Below are 21,838 nucleotides of genomic sequence, written 5' to 3' on the forward strand. Positions count from 1 at the left end.
GAGTTGATGATGAGTTAACCATTTGAGTGGAGAATATAGTTGTCCATTACAACATCAAATTATGATGCTGATCAACAAAGGAGCACTCACCACCAACACTTATTCAAGGAGCCGTGCATGCAAGTAATCGTTTTAGTGAGTTTAATTCCTTCTTCTCCTTTTTACTTTGCATTATATTGGTTAATTTAGATTTTGTCATCATTGGTTATGTTTGTCAAAAAATAAAATGCATTGCCTTAGTTTTAATTGTACTATGATTGAAGATTTTTTTCTAATTGATAAAACATGTGATAGTTGTTGTGCAATTTTAGTGGTATAGATTTGTCAACTCATTCTTTGCATGGTGATTTGCACCTTTGCATCACGTATCATAACATTTTCAATCAATATGCAGAACATGCTACGTCACGAACTAGATGAAGGATTCAGAATAATAATGTTTATGAAATGATAGTCTAGGCTATGGAAAATTTTTTATTTACAAAGAGGTAGAAAACATAACCACTGCAATGCAATTATATAGAGCATAATTCTATGAATTTTTTTATGCGAATAATTTTATGATATGTTATTTTATGTGAATAATTTCATTTTCCCATGCATATTTATTAAAAAAAAAATGTTTCACATGCATAATGTTTAAAATTCTAGCATGTAGTAAATTTATTTTCAAAAGATAAAATAATGAGAAAAACAAAATTTTAAATTTGATTTTCATTTTTAAGCATTATTCACACGACATGTAGATTAGGTTAATGCATCTTTCTCACATGAAATTCACCAAATATTCATATAAAATAATAGTTTTTGTTAAAAAATTGTCATATAAAATAAATTAAATAATCTTCTCATTTAAAAAAAAATAATAATGTAGCATAATGGATTTTAGTAGATTTCTCTTAATGTTCATGTCAATTTTAATTGTTGTGATGGATGATAATGTGAACTACATTAATTTTCCTTCATTTTTTAAATTTATTTGTGCGTTTTAATTAATTGTATTTTATACATAATCTTTGAATGTATTATGTTAGGACCAGGAAAAATAGGTGTTTAACACCTTCACACTCGGTAACTTAATCTTTGAATGTAATGTAGGGACGTAGATTTAATAATTATCCATTTATGGCAGATATCATTAAGTATGAATTGAATGGCAAAAATAATAGAAAACGAGCTTTCTTGCTAATACAAATGATTCAGGACATACAATGTGCCAAGTGCTACCTTTGAGTGAGGAATTTATTAGATATTAGATATTAGATAGACCACAAATAAAAAATAAATAAATAATTCTTAAAAATCTAGAATAAATTACATAGAACTTGCTTTTGGTTGTAAAGTAATTAAATTATATAAATGTTAAAAATGTGTTTTTTTCTAACCTGAATTATATAGACTAATGAATTACATAAAATGACAATTTAGGATTTTTTTTTTTTTTTTTTTGGGATAAACTATTGGCATACTCAGTGAGTCTTTAAACCCACAAAGTCCCCTTTCACTTTAGTCTTACAAGAGAAGGGAATGACATTTGAGCTGAGGCTAATTAGCTACAATCTAGGTTCTTGTAACTTCTGCTGAATACAAATACACTAATCTTTTACTCATCCCTTTTCATATTCCAAAAATAAATCAACAAAAGCCCCAGCTTATTCATCGTCAGTCTCTGAATTCTCCCAAAGAATTTCAGGACCATCAAAATCTTACCCACTCCCGTAATTTTCTCAGAAATTGCTATTGCAGCATTAGTATTCACAAATCCATCGCCTTTAGCTACCAAGACATCCTGGCCTGATGAAAATACATTACCTGCATGATCTGATGCACTCTCTGTGCCCAAAGAAGCACCAATTGCTATGAAGCACGGGTGTGTTTCGGGACTCGGGTGCGGGTGCGGGTGCGGATGCGGGACTCGGCAATTTTTGAAAAAGTAGGGTGCGGGTGCGGCGGGACTCGGCGATTAAAAAATTATTAAAAATATTTTTATTTATATTTTCTATATATTTTTACTATTAAAATATTCTTAAAAAACACATTAATATACTTGATTCACAAAACAAAGAAAGAATAAGGCAAGAAACGCATCTGAGGCCAGAATTTCGGCCTCTCCGGCGATTTTCACGGCCGATTTCGGCCTGTTTCGGCCGTATCGGCCGTATCGGTCTCCGGCCGATATGGCCGATACGGCCGATACGGACCGATTCGGCCCGATTTCGGCCGCGTCGGCGCCGATTTTGGCCGCGTCAGCCCGCGTCGGCCCGAGTCGGGATCCGCCACGTGGCGCGACGCGGCACGACGCGGGACGGACGCGCGGTCTGCGGCGTCCCTCCCGCGTCGCCGCGTCGGACGCGGGTGCGCTGGCCTGGGAGCCGCGTCCGTGCATCCTTGACCAATTGACTCAGGAACTGTGGCGCCTCTGGAAGAAACGGGTTCCTGAACTTGTGCTACGGATTCATGAGATTGGTCAGTCTCAACCATAATCTCATCCTCACATTTACATTAGTAGCAACTGGCTCCAGCCCGGACCGAATCGTGCGAGCCCTCGACAACCGGTTCAGCCGAGCGCTTCCCTTCAGTTTCCGAGCCTGTGGTACTGGTTTGGTGTCAGGTTCGGATGGGTTTTGATTGGACGAGATAGGTGTGGGTCTTATGTTCGGGAGCCTTAGCGTGGATGAAGCCCACATTTTTTTTTTTTTCCCTTTTTGTCTTTTTGAATTATTTGGATTTGTTTTTCTTTTATTGCAATTTCTGCCTCCTCACTGCTCAGTGACATTTTGGGCCAAACATTTATTAAGTGGGCCTTAGCCAATTTTTTTTTTTTTTTCTTGAAAAAAATGTTAGAAAATAATTTATTTATTTTATTAAAAAAAAAATGAGGAAGAGGAAATCTAAATTTTTTGGAGTATATTTCTTCTTTGAAAATCTCATAAATTGATTAGTATGGACTGTGGAGGATTAAATTTGAAATTCCTGAATTTATGTCACATAGACAAACCCTCCACATTACAAACATAGGCCCTTCAGTATACATTATATCTGCAGTTTCTTTGCCATTCTCCAGCCAGCTTTCATACAGGTCATCATGATCCGAGTCTGAAATATTGTCCCTTATCCCCTGTATGCCACTTGTAAATGCACACATAGCGCATTGAAAGGACCAAAGCAGCCCACATTACTTCAAATGCACACTTCATCACTAAGCTAAAGCTATTTTACTCGTAATAAAAGTGCCTTGTCAAATTATGCTTTATCCCTAGCCATTAAGAGGAATTAAAGTTTGATAAGGATTAAGTTTTTTTCTTCTTTTTTTTCTTTTTGTGTATGAGAGAGAGTTCAGGCCTGATTCTGCATCTCCTTTTACCACTCTGCTCCATATAGATCCAGTAGTAAATTTATATACTTCCAAAATCTTTCACTGCGTTATTTTATAAATACCAGAGACAATTTCATAGGAGGCTGTGTCCGGCTTAATATTGACATACCATTTCTGAGATAGATAAGCTCTGAATCCTGTCACATCTCTAAAACTAAACAGATTTTTTAGCAGAAAATTTTACTTTGATCAGGACAATTGTAAATTTACAGTAGACTCACCATGAGAATTCCTGTTACAGCCTATAGGATATACAATTTTCTTAGGAGGGTGAAGAATTTAAGGTTTGATAAATTTGGTCACTTATTATGCCTAGAAGAAGATAAAGGAAGGGAACCTGGAAGACATAATTAGCTCAATGAATTACGAAATTTTGGACTAAGACTTTAACTTTATTGTTGTTATTTTTAAAAACATGAGTGCCCATATGTAAATATACATTAAGTACTTTTCCCTGGCTTTTATCTATCACGCTCTTTAATTGTTGTGACAAGTTTTCTGCATTTTGCTGGAAGGCAGGCATAAGCCCCCCTATGAGAAATTAAGAACCCACTTTGCTCCCCCTGCAAATGTCTCCATAGCACAAGACTAAGCATTTATATAAATCCTCTTTTTTTAAATTATCTATGCAGACATCTAGGCTTTTCCTTTAATGCACTAATTTATAAAATGTCTTTCCCACTACTTCAATACAGTCATCTTTATGTTCTCCCTTTTTTTCCTTTTTTGATTGGGAAATAATGTATGCACCTGGCAAGTTTTGAACACACAAGCTCCTCCACCTTGTTTTTAAAATGGCATTCGCTCAGTCATCTTTACTATTATTCACAATTATCAAATATCCTTGTTGAGGAAAGCATGGTTGATCTAATTGTCATGTAAACATGTTCTCTGATTGTCAATTCAAAACATTGCAGGTATTATCAACTCACACATTTGTCTGCAAATGTCAATACATACCGCTGCTATTATTATTAACGTGATGATATCAATGATGAGGAAAAGGACAATGCCTATTGCTGAAGAGACTTACCTCTACGAAAAAGTTCAAGACCCTGGCTTAAATATGGGGGGCGGACACGAACTGAGGAAAGAAGACCTCACTAGAATGCAAATTTCTTATATTATAGAGGGAAATAATTTAGACCAGGTGCACTATGCAATCCGGCTAAAAAAATTGGAGGCATACTAGCAATGCAATAATGGCAATGACTGCTAATATTAGTACTTTTTTCTTTCATAAGTAATACTCCTGTCCCAATTTAAATGTCTTATTTCCTTTTTGATGTCCCTAAAAAACATTACACTTTCTGTCCTTAAAACATTAAAATGATCTTTTTCTATCCCTAAACTATTGAAAAAAGCTACTTTAGTGTACATTTTCAATAGTTCAGAGACGCAAAACAAGCTTTGTGTGAACTTTAGGTAGGAAAAAAAATATTTTTGATAAGAAATATAAGTTTAAATTTCTAGTTGCCAGAGATTATTAGCAGGATTACAATTAGCTTCAATGTAATTGCTAAAAGGTTTAATGTCAAAGTGCAGACTGATGTACTGATTGAAGCTTTCCCAGTTACTAGAACCTCGATCAAATTTAAAATATGAAATAGAACAACCCATTTGGGCAAGAGGAATGTCTTGGACTGGAACTTTATAGAAGAGACCCATGTGAGTCAATATGGTTAATAGTACAACACATGGCAAATGTACATGCAGGACTCAACAGAATTCATGTGCTCAGAGAACCATGAACCATCAGTCTTGAAGACTTATTTGACATTTTCCAAAAGCATTTTCACCTGCTAAAGCGTTAAAGCAAGCTACAAGAACCAAGACACCATAATAATTTTACTATTTAACAAGATATCTAGGGAGTCATCAGTTGATGGGTCATTCTCTCCGTCTCTTGTAAATAAGTTAATAGGACAGCATTTTCAATGATCAGCCTCAGGCACTGGATAAAATGAACTTCTGGAGGTGTAAGTAAAGATTCTACCTCTAAATATTATTAAAAAATAATAATAATAATAATCATTCTTTCTACAGTGTAAGTCAGCCCTATATCCAGGAATTGACATGAATTAGCATAGGTACTTACATTTACATCTACCAGAATATGCATAAATACATGTTTGAAAGCCAATGAGGGAATGCCTACATAATATGGTGGTTGAGATCTCCATGTAGTTTTCTAAATCCTAAAAGATTTACAAACCACCAGCTTCAGAAAAATAAATAGTGACATCAGCAAGGAAATTTTGGAAATCTTAAAAAAAAAAAAATCCAAATAGGACAATTGAAACTTTTCCACTAGCAGCCTACTTGATACGGCTTCAGTAGGGTGACGACAAATGCAAGAACAATAACATAAAATGATTAAATGGAAAAACCTGCCAGCTGTAACTATTGATTGTTAGGATGTCTGAGGATAACTTAATTCTAATTTATTTATTTACCCTGATAAGACATTCTTCATGCACACAAAACAAATACCATGGTGAGAAGTGCTTCTAATGCCTCAAGTGCTATCTTCACAGCAATTGGAGATATTGCATGGATCTTAGGGGCTGCAACTGGAAAACCACTATGGTCATGCTGTTCCTCAGGATATCCAGTTGAAGTACCATGTTTCCTTTTTCTATGGCATGGCTGCAGCAATGCTTCAGAAGAGGCCTTCAGGTTAGTACTAGCAGATGCTCCAACACTCTTATTAGTAATGAGATTCAAATCAACAAATGCATTGTTGACAACTTCCTGTGCAAGACATACAGCCATCCCTGATCATGATATGATGATGAATTAGTAAAACCACAAAATGTGAAACCATGAAAACTGCAACAACGATTGTAGACATGGAGAATTGCTAAGAAAGCTCTGTGATCAAACAAGAGCTAGCTGAATTAAATAGCCAGGGTTTAAAGCTCGAACATCAACATAAGAAAATACTAGAAAATCCATGCTGCACATATGCAATGCACAGATAAAAGCGTACAAGAAATTAATTTTAAGATAAGAAGTAAACGAGGATAGGCATACAGCCAGTGTACTTAAGTTATTCTTCTATGTTTATTAACTCAATAAAAATTGTATTTACTAAAGTTACATACTCTAGCTATGATACCCCAGATTGTGTGGATTTTATTACATTGCATTGTATGGGCGTGTGTTGAATCCCACATTGGGTTTTTAATTCGTTTATCTGGATATATAAACAATTATGAGAAAAACTAATTGTGACTGGTCCTTTTATGGTATAAAGGAGATGTAGCTAGTGCTTTTCTATGATAATGACAAATGGTATTAAAGTGAAACTAATAATGTCATGTGGCTTTAGGGCACTGCAACAAAACCCAAGTCCAAATATAGAAATCAAGGATTTAAGTGGGGGAGATTATGATACTGCAGATTGTGTGAATTGTATAATAACTCTTCATGTTTAACTATAAAGTTTATTCTCAAAATATTTATTGTGACTATATTTCCATGTTTTGACATGTTTGTAGGAAATATATTCAAATGATTAATGCATTGGTAAGAAAGAGGAAGTTGATTCAAGTTGAGGGAGTAGAAAAAGGCAGAGGAAGACCAAAAATAACGTTAGTAGAAGTAGTTAAAAAGAACATGTTGGTTTCGCAAACATGGCTCAGATATTTGGAACATGATGCCGGCTTGTTTGATGTGGCTTGGTTGTTTGGAATTAGCAGAATAGACTTACTTTTTAAGATATGGAGAGCTCCTTGGATCAATTAAAACTTTGTTCGATTGGTCCCGGATTTTAGGTTTCACAAAATGTGTTTCTATTTTAAAGTTTCTAGTTTCTCTTAGATTTTCCTTCTGAGACTTCTATACTTTTTTGACACTTAGTGTTCATCATCATGAACATAAAGTATATTTGATTTTAATAAAATTGCATTCTTCCTTACCAAAAAAAAGAAAAAAAGAAAAGGAAGTAATAGAGAATATAATTACTATAATTTCTGATAGAATAAAATGGAGAAAAAGAGTACATATGACTGACCCTAACTAATCTATTGAAGATTCATAGCTAACTCAAAAAAATTTGGAACTAAGGTTTTGTTGTTGTTGCACTTGTATGATAAAAGCGATCATCTACGGTAAACAAAAACAACAATAAAGCCACGATGTAGAAAGACTGAACCTAAAAGCCACAACTATACTAAGTTAACAATTGTCCAAAGCAACAGTAAACAATACGCACAACAGCACATAAAGACCCAAACAAAAATCCCACCCTTAACACCATGACAAAATAACTGCTGACAAACAGAGAAATTAGCTAGTTACCTCATCAAAGACCCCCTCCAAATTTAATAACCAACACAGCCATATCATAAAAGTGGCCAGGTCAATGAGGAAAACAAAAAAATAAAAAAAAAATAAAAAAGTTATTCCTTGCATCTTTGAGCTACTAATTCCACCCTTACAAACATATTGACAAATTCAACAGCGAAATGTCAAAGTAAAGCTAAATCCTTATAGTTATTTAGCTTTCCTCAAATCTACAACAAAACAAGTCAATAGTGCCGGATAAGAAGAATAATTAGTGCTTTAAAAGTAGAATAATTTCAGGCTTGCTGGTGTTGCTTAGCTGCTATCTACCAAATACCTACTAAGAAAATAAACAAAGTTTCTGGTTTTTAACAGTTTGAAGGTTTCATTACAAGTTTTAGGGAAGCATGGGTATTCAGCTTGATAGTCCAGCGGCCTCTAAACTTTTGTAGACAAAGGCAGGTATGCCATTTGTTGAGTCTACTTTGCTTCTAGTTTACCTGAGGATTGGCTGTGTCTTGTTTCATGGCTGTGTTTATTAGTTTTTTTGGGAGACTTAAGGTTCACTCGTAGGGCCATCATGGGCTAATTTATTTTTCTCCAAGAATTATATAGGGCTATTTTGCAAGGGTGTATAAATTATAAAATGCAGTTGTAAAAGCAAAAAAAAAGAAAAAAAGAAAAAAAAAGAAGTTCAGAGGCCACCTGGTATGTCAAATCATCTATATCCCATAACACTCAAGAAGAATATTATAATATTAACTATCTGACCAGTTTTAAAGTTTGGAACAACTTTGCCAATTGAAATTAAGAATTTACATATGTATTTATAAGCTTTTCAGAAAATATACTGTCTTGTCCTAATGCGGTTTTACAACAACAACACACTCCTTGAAAATGAAGTTAAGGGATTTGTTAGGATTTTTCATTTACTTGGACAAATAAAAGTCAAAGGATTTAATTTTAGCTACACAGAATTTCTAATCTATAGAACTAGTTGGATATTAAGTTTCAAGTACTAGCACTTCTTTGGCAACAACAAAGCACTGATGCTCTGTACATGAATATTAGCACTTGGCAACTTTGCAGCATAATAAACAAAAATGTGATACAAAGATTCTTTAAGGAATTACTACATACCAACACCCATGGATATCAGCAATATCCTTGTGATTGAGTAGACCTTTATCCTTAATTCCGGCAATGCACATCACTTGAAATATGCTGTAATCAGACGCACAATAGAAGCAGCATATGGTAATAGTTGACTGCAAATGAATATAATGACATGGGCAGAAAGTGAGTTTCAACAACCAAACACCTCCCTGTTCCACTTTTTTAAATCAGCTTTCAAAGTCTTCAACTTTTGTGCCAAAATATAACTTGGAGAGCCCGTAAAACTGTAACCAACCCACCATTGCTGCACTCTATCAACAAAACCCTCAGCTTGCAGCCACATGTTTTCAAATTTAAAGGCACTTCGGCCTCGTCGAACAACACCAGCTTCCAACAAAAGTGGATAGTGATCTGAAATAGCACGAGGAAGCATCCATTGGGATATATTCTCAAAATGTTCCTCCCAATCTAGATAAACCAAAGCCCCTATCAATTCTTGACATAAGAGGGGATACCAAAATCTCTAAACCAAGTAAAGGAAGCCCCCTCTAATGGTAAATCAACTAAAGAATTACTCTCTATAAAGTCCGAGAAGGCAAACATAGCAGGGTTGAACGACTCACAGCCAAGTCTTTCACTTGGGTACCTGATAATATTAAAATTCCCTACTAAACACCATGCCATGGGCCACCTAGCTCACACTCGTAATAACTCCTCCCACAAAGAAGACTGCTGACCGTCATCATTGGGGCCATATACACCTATATAGGCCCAAACAAAGTCATCCACCACCCCTCTCAATAAGACACTGACAGAAAACTGTCCAACAATAACATCCATCTTTTCAAAAACCCTCTTGTCCCAAACCAGCAAGATCCCTCCCGAAGTCTAGATAGCATCCAAAGCAACTCAATTAATGAAAGGACTTCCCCATAAACTTCGAACAAAAGCAGAGTCGATAGAAGCTACTTTCGTTTCTTGAAAATAAACAATATCACATTTCCACTCTTTTAAAAGATTCTTACAAACCTGTCTCTTTCGGGGATTGTTAAGCCCCCTTACGTTCCAAGAAAGTAGGCGTAAATTCATTAAAAACTATCAACAACCCCTATAGCATTTGAAGGAGCTCTGCTCCTACTCCTAGAAGAGACACCATCTTAATTAACATTAGAAATGAGCCCCTTAAGCTCCCTAAGACCTCGTGACCTGAGTTTGGAGGTTGCTTAGGCACCCCAACATCGATCACCTTGAGACATTCCTGTTCAAGAAGGCGAAACAAAGTCAAACATTGAACTTCATGTTTCACAATAGGAAAACCCACCATATTACAAAAATCTTTCATCAGCTGGGACACCCAACTTGAAATTGGTTCAGTTTCTGCCACCTGAGCCCCTCCTGCATCATCTTGAACCAACACCACCTCACCAAGAGTATTGGGATCCCACCGAGTCAAAGGATTACACTCCAAAAGACAATTATCTTTCACCCCACTACCACCACCATAGTTATCGGCTCCACTGTTGCCCCATGGCAGGAAAAGAAGCCCAGAATCATTATGACTAAAACCAATAGAAGTCACTGAACTCGGCTGTGCCACCACTTTGTGGTAGTCACTAAGAGCCTCAACTCGATCTTCCCCTTACCCAAACTCAGTACCCATCTCGTTACCCAGCTCAGACAAAGGGGAAAAACGATTCTGTTTCACCCACTAATGCCGATGATGTGCCTGTGATCCATTTTGCAGTGTCGGAGACACCATCGCAGTAATCGCCGGAGTAGAACCCACCTTGCTGGCGTTGGAATCCACCATATTAGCTCCCGATGCACTGGAATCCTCCATCGACGTGCACCCATCAAGCTCTAGCTCATAAACTGAAGCCACCGTCGCACTTATCTCTACATCGGGATTGGCTCCCTCCAAAATGGCAGACAGTGAAGTCACCAAGGCACCATGGACTAGGTCGACGTTGAGGGTAGAGGCACTGAGTACCAGATCCGGCACCGCTGCGCTCTTTGGCGACTCGAATTCTCCACACAAAATACCTCTCGAGCTCTCGCCTATATACCACGTTGACTGAGCATTTGACTTCACTTGTAAAAAACTGGGCTTGACCAAACTGCCCTTCTTAAGTTGCCCTTCTTAAGTGAAGGCACTTGCACCACAGGTTGGGCTTCAACAAGCCCACCTGTTTGTTTTGAGACTTCTAGCCCACCACTAAAATTCTTGGTCCAGCTGATCTCCTTAGCACCCAGATAACTCACAACACGTCTCCCTCCCCCAGGCTTGCACACCCTCAAAGCCAACAAAGCAGGAGTCAACTTAAACTTAAATGCCCACGTGGTTCTGCCATATAAAGTTGAAACATTGCCATTTCTAGCTGAACCATTTTCTAAAAAATCTCCATGGATCACGTTCTGCCCCCATTTAGTTCCCTTTTTTTCAAAATTCCTGATTTTTTGCAGATTACCATAAACAGACATACTCTTCTCACTCCGGCCACCACCAACAAGCTAACCACCTCCACCACCATTAATAACAGAAACTTTGGCCAGAGATACCGGTTTAGCACCAGAGCAAAAATTCCTAAGCTCTTTCTGAAACAAAGACCAACCAGCTCTATTAGAGCTTGCTGGTATCATAATACAACCTCTCCTAGACCCATCCAAAATATATTGCAATAATAACAAACAGACCAACTTTGTTAGATCTCCCACAAAACTCTAACAACTTCCCATTTTCCCTGAATCTCTTACAAAGTAAAACATGGCCAGGCACCCAATTTCTTATATCTTCAAGACAAGTGAGTATCCACTCTATGCCCCTACGTCCAAGTTCCAACCCAAATAGAGCTCTTAACATTCCAACGTGTCTCATGTATAGCATACGAATCAGACCGCCCCCCATCAAAAGAAAAAGAAAAAAGTTTTGCATCAATATGAAAAGACCCCTTGCTGCCCCCAAGGACAAAGGATTGAGGTTTAGGAGGGATGTTTAGAGAGGTTTCGATGGAGGGAGAACTTGGTATGGTTAATGGTGCAGGTACAAGTGACGGCTGTTTAGGCAGAGCTTGGTTAGACCCCTGAGGTGGTGGGGGAGGGGAGGGCAAAGGCAGTGGTGGAGGAGATAAGGATATGGGAATAGCCCAAACTGTGGAGGAAAGCATATGAGGGAGGGAGAGGGAAAATGTGAGGGTGGCAAAAAAGGAAAGAAAGAAGGTGATGGTTGAGGGAGAGGAGAGGGAGAGGGAGAGGGAGAGGGTGGGGTGGGGTGGGGGAGGGGGGGTGAGGGGGAGCAAGAGTCATGTTCCCCTTGTGGGTTTTTTGTGGAAGGATGTGAAACTCCCTTGTTCAGCCTATAACATTTGGCTTCTCTTGAGGAAATTTCCTGGAGACAAAAGTCTCGTGCTTTGTTTGTGAAGGAGGGAGATAATAATACTTGTTTCTTTCATAGATTAGCAAATTCTCATAGAAATGCTAATCTAATTAAGAGGATAAAGGTGGATGGTGTTCTTTATGAGGATGAGGCTGATGTGCGCTCTCAGTTAGTTCTCTTTTACTAGGGGTTTTATGAGGAAACTGAGGTTTGGCGTCCTTCTATGGATGGGTTAGATTTCGTATGCATTGAAGAGGAAGAGAGGTTGTCCTTGGAGGAGTTCTCGAAGGAGGAAGTCATCCAGGTATTAAGGGAGATGGAGGGAGATGGAGGGTGATAAAGGCCCTGGTCCTGATGGTTTCACCATGGCTTTTTTCCACAAATGTTGGAGTGTTGTGGAAAAGGATGTCATGGATTTCTTTGATTACTTTCATCGGCACTTTGTGTTTGAACGGTCTATGAATGCTTCGTTTCTCACTCTAATTCCCAAGAAGTGTAATGCTGTTAACATTAAGGACTTTCGCCCCATCAGTTTGGTGGGTAGCGTATACAAGTTGCTATCCAAGGTGTTAGCTAATAGGTTGAGGGCGGTTTTGGATAATCTTATCTCTAAGTCTCAAAATTCATTTATTGGCAGAAGGCAGATTCTGGATTCAGTGCTTATTGCAAATGAATGTCTGGATAGCAGGTTGAAAAGCAGATTACCGGGTGTGGTTTGCAAGTTTGACATTGAAAAAGCATATGACCATGTGAACTGGGAGGCCTTGTTTTATTTGTTGGGCCGGATGGGTTTTGGGTTGAAATGGAGGGGGTGGATTAAGGCTTGTGTTACTTCTGTCTGTTTTTCAGTCTTGGTAAATGGTTCCCCTAAAGGTTTTTTTGGAAGTTCTCGTGGATTGAGACAAGGGGATCCATTATCCCCGCTTCTGTTTCTTTTGATAATGGAGGTTTTGAGTAGACTATTGAAGAAGTCAGAGGAGTGTAATCTTATTCGGGGTTTTCAGGTGGGCTCTGTGAACTCTGTTGGTGTGCGTATCTCCCATCTGTTATTTGCTGATGACACTATCTTATTTTGTGATGCCTCTAGGGAACAGCTACTGTCCATAAGGTTGGTGTTGTCTTGTTTTTAGGCTTTTTCGGGTTTGAAGTTCAATGTTGGGAAAAGTGAGATTGTCCTTGCTGGGGAGGTGAATAATCTAGATGCACTAGCTAATATTCTTCAATGTAGAGTGTGCAGTTTGCCTATGAAATATTTGGGGATGCCGTTGGGGACTTCTTTTAAGACAGCTTTGATTTGGAATTCTATTTTGGAGAAAATGGAGAAGAAGCTATCTGGGTGAAAGTGTCTCTATTTATCTAAGAGTGGTAGGCTCATGTTGCTTAAGAGTACACTCTCAAGCCTCCCAACGTACTTTTTATCTTTTTTTACTATTCCTAAATTTGTAGTTGCTAGATTGGAAAGTATTCAGAGGAACTTTCTTTGGGGGTCTTCTGAGGGGAGTTTCAAATATCCTTTGGTGGCGTGGGAAAAGGTGTGTTTACCTGTCGAAATGGGTGGTTTGGGGATAAGAAGTGTGGTGTCATTTAATCAAGCTTTATAAGGGAAATGATTGTGGAGATATGGTCATGAAGATACCCATCTTTGGTGGCGAGTTATCTCCACAAAATATGGTGAGGGTCAAGGGGGGTGGTGTACTAAAGTGTGCAGGAGGACTCATGGGTGTGGCCTATGGAGAAGCATTACTAGAGGGTGGGAGAGCTTCTCTAAGCATTTGTCTTTCGTAGTGGGTGAAGGCACTCGTATCCGCTTTTGGCATTAGGTGGATTGGTGATAATAATCTAAAAGATCTCTATCCTGAGCTCTATGTGTGCTCAGCGGTCAAGGATGCTTGTATCTCTAAGGTTTTGTGGATTCCAGAAGGAGGTACTGTTAGAGTATGGGATTTAAGGTTTTATAGAGCTTTTGAAGATTGGGAGCTAGCTGCATCTTATTCCCTATTCCAGCTTATCCAAACTCGTATTCCTTGGGGTGATAGGAGTGATACTCTTTGTTGGCGGTTAAAAGGTGATGTTAAGTTTGACAGCCGGAGTGATACTCTTCGTTGGCTACTTGGTGTTGTATGTGTTGTTGTGGTGGGGAGTTGGTAGACCATCTTCTTCTTCATTGTCCTGTTACTCATTCCCTTCGGACTTTTAAGCTTCAAGCCTTTGGTATTCATTGGGTTATGCCAGGATCAGTGGCTTGGGAAACATAATTCGAACATTTGGAATTTGGTTCCAGGGTGCTTAATGTGGATTGTGTGGTTGGAACGAAATTGTCGTTCCTTTGAGGATAATGAGAAGACGTAGGATAATGAGAAGACGTTGGATGAGTTAAAGGTTTTATGCCAACGTAGTCTTTTGGAGTGGTCTCGTTGTTGGGGTGTTACTGATTGTTCTTCTCTCTTTGAGTTTATGCCTTCCCTTAGCTTAGTTTCCTGATTTCTTGTTTTGCTGTGCTGTTTGTTCTTTTATTTCTTCTTGTTCATCGTCATGAACAACTTGTACTTTTCCTTATTTTCTCATTATTAATAATTTTCTGATTACCTATCAAAAAAAAAAAAAAAAAGACATTGAGAAAAAGTAAAGGTAAGAAAAACAACTGGGAAGATACATTGAAGGTGACAGAACAAGAATTCAAAAGCCTCTAAAACCTTCCCTGGTTTATATAGGTTAGGATTGTTTTAAAGCTGGCAGAATCTTTCCAAAGTATCATTAGAAACTTTTCAAGCAACAATCATATTAAGAAGTGATGCAGAACAGGGTTCAAAAATAAGTAACAGAAAGAAAAAAACAGACCAAAAACCCAAGGCTTCACCAACAAAGGGTGCTTGGAATGTTTTTGACAAGTCCCTAAGGGTGTTTGGAATTACCAACAAGCTGTAAGGAAACATCTCTAGTCAGAAATTTTATTCAAATGCACTTCTCAAACTATTGTTGGAGCCTTATTTAAATACAATGATGGAACTGTGTAGAGACCCAGGGGAGGAGGGGGATTAAACCATGTTTGATCTTCCCTAAAAGAATTCTAATTGAATTAGTTAAGGTTTTTCTACACATTCTCCAATTTGACTTTTTATTATTAAAACTTATTAATTAAATATGCTTCACATACACACACATATTCGAACGTTCCCATGCATTGCATGTGTTAACAACTAGTTTACAAATTAATAATCAATACATATATACATACTATATAGGAAAAAAACTGTGACTTACCTGCACGTACCCTTTATGATTGCAATGAGGAGTTCCAAACTATGTAAGTGCAGAACTGGAAGTTCTGAACATATGAGCTCTTGCTGCATGGAAGTCATGAAGGCTGATAAAGCGTGTGGCACCGATCCATCCACCATCAATACTCTCTCAACAAGGACTAATAATGATCGAACAGGAACATTTACCTACTAACCAGAACATAGGACATATCTTAAAATTTTCACATCCATAAACATTTTAAGTATGGTAAGTAGATCTACATTCCTGTTTTTCAGTAAAGTTTCTTAAAGAGTTAACTCTACCTGCACAGGGTATGAACTTGTAAGCATTGTACAACAGCAGAGCATCAGCATAGAGACACTGGACATCAGTGATTGCTCAGACCTCCTTGTTGAATTGTCTGAGGCTTCTCCTGACAATATCTGAGCTCCCAAGGGTGGCGGGAGATCTTTTCCTGGTGCAACCAATAATCTAACAGCTTCCTTACATTTTACCTTCTGCAAGATGTGTAAGACGTCACTTTCAAGTCCCAAAACCAGTTCCAGAATAACCAAGATTGAATTCAAACCTACCTTCTTCTAGACCTTGGAAGGCATCATTCAGGTGCGCATTTAATAATAATAAATTTTTCTGTCTCCTCTTGATTTTGGCAGTAATGCTAGGCAATGAGCAAGCTTCTGAATTTTGAAGACCAAACAGAAATACCTCAGAACAAGTTCACATACATCTTAGTCATATGCCAGAAACAGCTCATACTAAGCAAAAAAAACAATGTTACCTTCAGCATATCAACACCACATTTTCCTGAAAAAGGTTTTGAAGCAATAGCAACTTCAGCCTGCAAAGAGTAATTAGCATCCATCATTATTGAGTTTACAACCATCTAATATTTTGTAGTAGATGCTCCTAATATGAGGTGCTCCTGCTATAGCTATTGTTTTTTAGATTCCATAACACTAAGTCTAACAGAGAAGAAATAAGACATCAGTAACAGCAACCACAAAGAGCTAAACTATGACAGAGCACTTGACTCATGGTGGATATTTATAATGAAGTGGGACTTATGTGAAATCACTAAGGCATAGGGTCAAATTTTGTATCGTGCTTGAGCTTGATCTTGATTTGTGTTCATGATGTGTATCAAATCATATCTTTATAGTTGATTTTTTGGACCATATGGATGTCCATTTGTAATTCTTCAAGGAAGTTCACCATTTCAGGCTCTCCTTTCTTCTAATAAAATATCTTACTTATAAAAAGGAGAAAAACAATGTTTTGAATCATATCTTTAAAAAAATATACTGAATATCTTTATATAAAGTGTAATTCTACAAATACATTACTGATAAAGTTACCAATTGTTCCAAAAGTTAAAGCTGCTAAAAAATGGTGAATTTATTTTTGGAATTTAGTTCCGTTTTGTTTGATGTGGTGTATTTGGAGGGAACACAATCAGCGGACCTTTGAGAACTTAGATAGATCCAAGGACCAGCTACTTGCTCTTTTCACTGGTTCCCTTTTTGATTGGTCTAGGGCTTGGGGACTCACATCTAGTGATTCTCTTTCTTTGTTCCTTAGCTCTCTTTTTCTTTTTAATTAGTTTTTCCTTTCTATTTCTGCTTTTCTTTCTTTTTTGTAATTTCTGTTTCGCTTTGTGCTACTTTGCAAAAAGTAGTTTTTTGAATATACATCTGTCTTACTTATCAAAAAAATAAGTTCATTTAACCATAATTCTAACACTCCCTCTCACTTGTGAGCCTAAACTCCCCCTTAGTAAGTGGGGCCCAACATGTGGGATTTTTAGCATTTAAAATAGGAGGTAGAGTAGAGACAAGAATTAAATTTAGGATCTCCTGTTCTGATACCATGATAAAATACCGATTCTCTCAAAAGGTTAAACTATTAGGATATGGTGAATTTAACCATTTAACCATAATTCTAACAGTTACATATAGCATTAACCCAAAAATAGAAAATTCATGACAACTTATGTAATCACTTGAATGGAACCTAAGCATCAAATGGAAATTCCTTCATAAAAACATTGAAAATTAGATTGTCTTTCGTGAAAAGCTGGGGTTTACTATATACATAGCATATATTTTCCAATTTGACATTTGATTTCATTATAAAGTGCACATAAAGCTTTATTATGGCTTGGCCCTTTTATGGAATATATTGGTGCACAGACCCCTTTCTTCGATATTTTCAAACAAAAAGAATTAGTATATAATCTATTCAAAGCTCCTACAGTATGAGATTTATGCATGATTACTTTCGCATCCAAGGAGTAGCAGATGATCTACCACCACATGCAGATATGAACCCTGCTCTTATTTCATTCAAAAGATGATATAGTACAATAGAACATGGTGCCAATAGTTCAATTTATGCATCTCATTTTATGTATATATGGAAAATATATATCGACATTCAAATATTTGGCCTGTAAAACATTGATATTGATAGTTGGAGGTCTCGCAACAAAGGATAAGAAACTTACACTGTCATAATAACAAAGCACAGAAGATGGAAAATAAGTTATAATAGTGCATAACATTTGAATTGCTCCTTCCTGCATGCAACAGGATGGAGATGATACACAAAACTTGAAGACTGAAAATATGCCACTTGATGTGTGAATTAATTAGAGCAACAATGATAAACAACAATTTTCATATGAACATACACAAAATATATTTACATTTTATCCACATATGCATATATATATATATATATATATATTATAAAATCAACCTCATGAAAAAAGAGCACAAATTCTAGAAAGAACAAAAGTTTCAATTCTGATGTATGTTAATTTTATATTTCTTCAACAACTCAACATACTCAAAAACTTAGTAAGCCTAGGAACTCCTTAATAAATCACCTCATTTGGTATGTGATGATTTTTGTGTGTATTTATAATTATCGTATTAAAAAGCAACTTAAACACATAATTGCAATAAAATAAGAAAGGTTTGAGAAAAACCTGTCTCCAAGATGGTATGAGCAACATGAAATGGAATCCTACCAATGAGATCAGTCCCGGGGAACATCATCCATGTCCGCTCATTAGAGTCATGGTTGCCACCGGTGGTACATACCTCCTTCACCAAGGGCCTGGATTCAGGACCCCCAATATCTCTCATTATTGACTCAAAAGGAGATGCAACACTAGTTTTTGTTGTCCGAGCCCTCTTCCTCAATGCAGTAAGCGCCTCCCTATTCCCATTCCTCACTCTATCATTTTCAACCAACTACATTTTCATCAAAGGAATCAGTAACCTTTCATGTCCTCACAAAGAAAGCAAGATTTATCCATCACACATACACATGCACACAGAAGAAGAAAGAAAAGAATAAAAAGCTATATTACCTCCTTTAAAGTAAATAGAAGAAATAAATTTTCTTTATAGGTGGTGGAGATATTGAGTTTATGTCAATGTAAAATGGCCAAAAGGACCAATATATTGTAAGCCCATATAAGGCTAACCCTACCTCCTATATATACCCTAATAGGGTTCATTGTAATCAACACTTGAGAATACAGTAAAGATGTAGCTGCCAGGGCTTTATCCCGTGGATGTAGGCCGTTGGCCAAACCATGTAATCCCTTGTGTTTTTCTCTCTGTTTTGCTATCACTTCTCTACATTATTTTATTCTCGTCTTTAACATTAGGTAATAATAATTAATTAAAAAGAGGCTACTTCATGTAAAATGAACATGAAGAGCCTAAAGAATTACAAGAAATGAAAAAATTATCTACAAAAAGGCAGCGTATCTAAAAACGCAACAATAGAATCCCTATTTGTAAAACCCCACACCTTGAGACCAACAAAATAAGGAACTAAAAAAAAAAAAATCACAAGCAACTGATTTCCTGTGTGCTTCTCATCTTCGAATGTATGTCTATTGCGTTCTCTCCATATGGTCCACATCAAACTCAAAGGAACCATTTTCCATATGTCTGATGAATGTTTACCACCCATTTTCTCCAACCAAGCAATAAATCAATCACCTTCTCTACTAAACCCTATTCATCCCAAAAGGTCGGAAAACAGAACTCCACAAGTCATAGGCCACCTTGCAACCAATTTTTCTCTCCAAATCTCACCTATTTTGAAGAGAAAACTTTTGTTTACTTCCAAGGAAGAATTTTGAATTATTTTCTTCTCTAATTCCTTTCCTTTCCCTTCCCTTTTCTTTAGGTAAACATAATTTTAATCAAAGAGGGAAAAAAACAACCAAACAACAACAACAAGAAATTATAATTTTTTCCTCAAATAAATAAAAAATAGTGTTATTGACTCAACCAAGCCTTGTATTGGACTTAGTTGAGCTTTGCAATTTTGTTTCTTGGTTCCCTAATAACAGCAAAAATTTATAATTTTGTGTTCTTAAGCATTAATGTTTCAATTTTGAGTTCTAAATTTACAGATTCGTTTCAAAATAGTGAGTAGAAATTGTCCTCAAGCTCCAAATGTCAATTGTCTTTCTATTTTCCCACACTTTCTTAGCAACATAACAGAGTGTTAAAAAAAAAATTGAGAAAATTACCTAATGGCGAGCTAAAAGAAGATGCTCAGCTTCAGTTTCAAGCTCAATTAAGCCCTCTTGGAATTGCTTCATAGTCTCATCCATTTTTAAATTCTAAATAGAAAAACAGACACACAGAGAATAGACAACAAAAAATTAAAAAAGAAAAAAGAGAAAAAAAAAAAAAAAAGACATAATTTTTAGTTTTACACAAAAAAGAAAAAGAAAAAAATTTTGCAATTAGACACAATTAGAACCTTGAATGCCTGATCGTCAACCATAATAATTAATACATGCTTTAGTTTGGTGTAGTTAAAACTTGGGCTTAGGACTTGTCAAAATATAGAGACTAAAATAAATAACTTCTTGTATTATCAATGTGTGTAAATTACATCAAAGCACTCTTATATATACAAGCGGTGGCCTAAGAAAATATCACTAACAAACTAACTAATTTGGTAATTCCTAACTAATTTTTTTTAATAGGTAGCAATTCCTAACTAATTAAAAAAATCACATGTGGAAAATATGGAAAATGTGTAGACTAAAATACAATGTACAAAATACAAAGACTAATCTACAATATAATTTCTAATAGGCCCCCTCAAGAGTCAAGATGGAGTGTACACACATATGAACCTTGATGAAGAAGAAGAAATTCTGCATAGCAGAAGTAAAAGGCTCAATGTGAGCTCCAAGATGCCATGATCAAGTGCAACACGAAGGTCATGGTGAGAGGCCTCACTGATCACAGACAAAAATGCCAAAAAAGGGCAGTGATGAAAACTAGAATGATGGCTGCAAAAACACCAACGATGGCTGGAGAACAATAGACCTGACAAAGTATTGCCGGCAAAAACCAACACATCAATGGAGAACAACAAAACCGGAAACAAAGCCGGAAGCAACACAGAACTTGCTGCAGAATCCGGAAACAATGCAGAACTTGCTGCAGAATCCGGAAACAATGCAGAACTTGCTGCGTAAAGGCGAGCCCCACAGCTCCAAAAATATGATGTACACCATGGCTCTAAAATAGACGAGCACCATAGCTCCAAAACAGAGTAGAGTGCCTAGAGTACTAGACATGGATTGATAGAACCTTTCAAATGCAGTGAGGTAGTAACCCATAAGTCTAAAATCTAGCATCAAATTCTTAGAAGAGATGCCAATATCAATGGCAACAGAAACCAATGAAACCCAGCTGCAAACTGAGTAATCCACCATAGCAAAAACAAAGTGCAACATCCAGTTGCAGAAAGAGAAGCAAGCATCCCACCAACCAAGCAATCACCAGCCCCTGTGAGCCTCACAACAGATGCAGTAAGTGCAGGAAAATGCACAGCAAAAAGATGAGAATCTCTTTCCAAATCACCATACCGATGTGGAGGACAGCTTGATGTCACAATCTCATAAAACTGACCACAAGAGCCAAGCCAAAAAACTTGAAGCTCAGAACCATGTTGTGATCAAGACACGTTATAGAAATGAGTTAAAAACTGAATGGTCATGCTTCAAATCTCAAGAAAAACAAACCCACGTGCTTATCTCCACACTAGGACCTTCAAGCATCAAGAACATGCTGGCCCAAAATCACATCTGAATGGTCATAGTTTGCCGAGTGAAGAAATAGGTGTCGAGATTAATCTCAACCCCCCCATTCCAACAATATCTTGGCGAAACAGCACCAAGCATTCTTTTGGCAATTAATCAAAAGGGTGATCTTCAAAATGGCTAAAATCCAGCTCCAGCTGAATTTCACAAGAATTAACAGAACCCACAAGGAAGGAAGTGCATATGAAAGAGAATTATAAATGAACCCAGATTTGGGTAAAGAATCAGATCAAATTTGGAGAACCCAGATTGAAAAGAAAAGGCTCTTTTT

General features: G+C 37.0%; 1 protein-coding gene across 1 annotated transcript; it reads right to left on the reverse strand.

Moving 5' to 3' along the window:
* Nucleotides 1-5,664: 5,664 nt before the first annotated feature.
* On the reverse strand, nt 5,665-21,534 carry LOC115985330. Its single transcript, XM_031108284.1, has 10 exons — nt 21,490-21,534; nt 21,248-21,371; nt 21,056-21,164; nt 20,782-20,955; nt 20,593-20,697; nt 18,521-18,656; nt 16,195-16,254; nt 15,719-15,913; nt 15,427-15,601; nt 5,665-6,153 (listed from the first exon to the last, which is right to left on the reverse strand). The coding sequence occupies exons 1-10, from the start codon at nt 21,532-21,534 to the stop codon at nt 5,849-5,851; spliced, it is 1,428 nt and encodes a 475-aa protein (XP_030964144.1). The 3' UTR covers nt 5,665-5,848.
* Between the last annotated feature and the right edge of the window lie 304 nt (nt 21,535-21,838).

This window comes from Quercus lobata, chromosome 4 (genome assembly GCF_001633185.2).
Source record: "Quercus lobata isolate SW786 chromosome 4, ValleyOak3.0 Primary Assembly, whole genome shotgun sequence".
In the NCBI taxonomy this organism is placed as follows: domain Eukaryota; kingdom Viridiplantae; phylum Streptophyta; class Magnoliopsida; order Fagales; family Fagaceae; genus Quercus; species Quercus lobata.

Excerpts from the sequence above, each read along its gene's own strand:
- LOC115985330 (XM_031108284.1), bottom strand. The coding sequence starts at position 21,534 with ATGTTCTTGATGCTTGAAGGTCCTAGTGTGGAGATAAGCACGTGG. Across the intron at positions 16,255-18,520 it reads CCAGGCCCTTGGTGAAGGAG|GCTGAAGTTGCTATTGCTTC; the intron begins GTATGTACCACC and ends TACTCTTTGCAG. Across the intron at positions 15,914-16,194 it reads GTGGTGTTGATATGCTGAAG|AAGGTAAAATGTAAGGAAGC; the intron begins GTAACATTGTTT and ends CACATCTTGCAG.